The sequence below is a fragment of the Montipora capricornis genome, chromosome 12 (genome assembly GCF_036669925.1).
Source record: "Montipora capricornis isolate CH-2021 chromosome 12, ASM3666992v2, whole genome shotgun sequence".
Classification (NCBI taxonomy): Eukaryota; Metazoa; Cnidaria; class Anthozoa; order Scleractinia; family Acroporidae; genus Montipora; species Montipora capricornis.
Genome location: NC_090894.1, coordinates 26,432,508 through 26,435,007, shown reverse-complemented (window position 1 = coordinate 26,435,007; position 2,500 = coordinate 26,432,508). Strand labels below are relative to the sequence as shown.

The following is a 2,500-nucleotide window of genomic DNA, read 5'->3' as shown; positions in this document are numbered from 1 at the left end:
ACACATTGCGTACCAACACATTACAATCTAAATGCAATCGGACAATCGGCTTAACTAGAATATTTAGAAAACTTGGGCAGTCAGTTGCAATAAAAGCAGAGAGAAAGTTTTCCCACCCTCAAACAAAAACAATATCGATTTCAAAGTTCTCCGGCACAGCAGAGGCAAAAAAATTAGGAGACTAATGCAATTGTCTTTTGTCTAAAAATTTTGTCGATGGGATTTCAACACCAAGAATTCAAGAATCGCAAAGCTGTGCACAGCTTTGAAAAACCATGAGTGGGATAAGTATATCTTAAGTCGTTCATTTCCATCTTCCTCAAACTTTGATAAAAATACACAGATGTCTGCTATTAGCATTCTGCTCTAGAGTGATAGAAAAGTCGTTTGAGGATGATATTTGCTCACCAGGGGGGACCAACAAAAAAATTAACTCAAAGCTTCTTGACTACTTGGGGTGATAATTTGAAAAGTTTGATCTGTTCGGAATTTTTGGCTGGAGAAGAACTCAAGTATTTTTAGGTACAAAACCTTCCTTTTCGAAATGATTAGCTTGAAGTAATCTACCACGAATTATCCGGGCCAGTGAACTACTTGCAAGACAAAAAAACCCAGCTGACGTTTTTTTAGTGCCAAAAATTGTCAAAAGAACACTTTCGAAAATGCCAGGGACTAGTTTTTCCATATTACGAATCTTTTAGGTGATTTCAAATTAGAAATCTCTACCTACGTAAAATGCAACAAGCTTCCGGTTCGTCCACTACGAAAACGATGTTTAACCGAAGAATCTCGCTAGTACTCCCCGACACACGCAACTCAGCGTGGTCTACGATAGAGGTAAGACCTCTATCCTCACGTCAGAGTTCCCTGCAATTTCGGAAAAGTATGGATTTTTTTTTTTAAATCTCATAGAGTTGATAAACATTCAGGTGATGGAACAGACCGGGTCTACCGACCTTTTCAGTCGTTTCTTTAAGACCATACATTTGAAACAATCCGACAAGAAATTGAAAACGTCTCTACCGCCTACCAGATTTTAAGTCAAGACATTCTATTTTAGATCTTACAACTGAAAGTCTTATCTTTCGTGGTTAGAGGAGCAATGGTCTCCAGCTAGAACAATTCGTCCGGCAGTAAAAGTCCGAGACCGATGCCACTGCAGGAAGATTCTTCCCATCTTTTGCTATTATGTGTGCATGGCAAGAGAGGGAATAAATTGTAGCTTGAAAAAAATGCATGCGCCAAGTGTTACTAAAATTCTCTAACCTCCTCTTGAAGAAATTGCCGAAGCATTACTACGGCTGACGCTTCCTGTTCTGAGCGAGACTGAACATGATAAGGAAAATTATGTTTTCTCGTTACATAACCAGTTCGAAAATATGAGCTAGCGAACATGCATCGAAATGGTGTAATGTAAAAATTGACGATTAGTTTGAATACAAGTCACCGCAAAAGCACTTCGTATTCAATAAAATTGCAAGCCGCGAGATGCGTGATTGGGAGGAAAGCTAAGTTTTCTAATTACTCCCAATAGGGACCTTTAGACTCTAGGACGAGGACGAGATTTGACTGCCCGGTTTTAGCGAAAATACTTAGAAGATTCATAACCCGAACGATTAATCTTACTCTTTGTTAGCAGTGTAGGTTGCTCAGTTATTCTTCTTGCTGGTAACTGAGTCTTTTTGCTGATCGAAAAAAGCCAAAACTGCTACCGTGTTGTTGACTTGTTTTGATACGACGACATTTTTGCAAAACCTCGTACTAAAATGACGACGGTATCACGTTTTCCCCGCCAAAATGACGCTGGTGAGCGCGCGCTCACTGTTGTTCGTTGAGAAAATCTCTTACTCGTAGTCGTTCTCGTCCTAGAATCTAAAGCTCTCTAATATCTCTAAGAGCTGGGCCTAACTACGACCCATGACCTCTTCTACGCTGGTACAATGCTGGTACAATGCTCTGAGCTATGAAGCCATTCAGTCGGGAGCAGGTCACTGTTATTGGGCTAATGTGTTCCCGTGTTTATGTGTTCTCGAGTAACGAGACTTATTGTACGCAAGAGTGTTTCCCGCGAAGTCAAACTGAATTATATAAAAAAAGGCTTAGAACGACCGTGATTCGTACCCTAGTCTTATGAAGCACGAACAAATTGATTACCTTTCGACTAATTCACAGCCTAACTGACGAGGCGTGCAACGGCAAAAACTCAAGTTCCACCTGTTCAAATTGAAAGTAAAATTTAAGAAATCGCCTTCCTGTGTTGTTACTTACCTTCAAGGTTCATCCCGATCTCGATGCATTTCTTCAATCTACACGCTTTGCAGTCATTCCGACTGCTCTTGTCCACAGGGCAGTTTCCTTGTGCCTTGCACAACCAAGGCTCAGACCGACGGCAGGTCCTTTTGTAGAAACCGCTGCAGCCATCACACGAGAACACTCCATAGTGCTTGCCAGTGGATTTGTCACCACATACCTCACAAGCTGCGGAGAGATTACAATCGGC

The 2,500-nt window shown here is 41.2% G+C and overlaps 2 protein-coding genes across 6 annotated transcripts in view; one reads left to right on the top strand and one right to left on the bottom strand.

Moving 5' to 3' along the window:
* The window catches only part of LOC138026990 (photoreceptor-specific nuclear receptor-like), a 17,861-nt gene that overhangs the window by 7,417 nt on the left and 7,944 nt on the right, over nt 1-2,500 (bottom strand). For all 5 annotated transcript variants that reach the window (XR_011127381.1, XR_011127380.1, XM_068874473.1 and 2 more), the window contains exon 2: nt 2,269-2,478. Coding sequence is in view for 3 of the 5 variants with exons in the window: in XM_068874473.1 (XP_068730574.1) it covers nt 2,269-2,478 (210 nt within the window). In the remaining 2 variants the exon portion in view is untranslated. The remainder of the gene's footprint in view (nt 1-2,268; nt 2,479-2,500) is intronic.
* Nucleotides 1-2,500, top strand: part of LOC138026992 (uncharacterized) — a 159,171-nt gene that overhangs the window by 153,668 nt on the left and 3,003 nt on the right. The window lies entirely within an intron of this gene.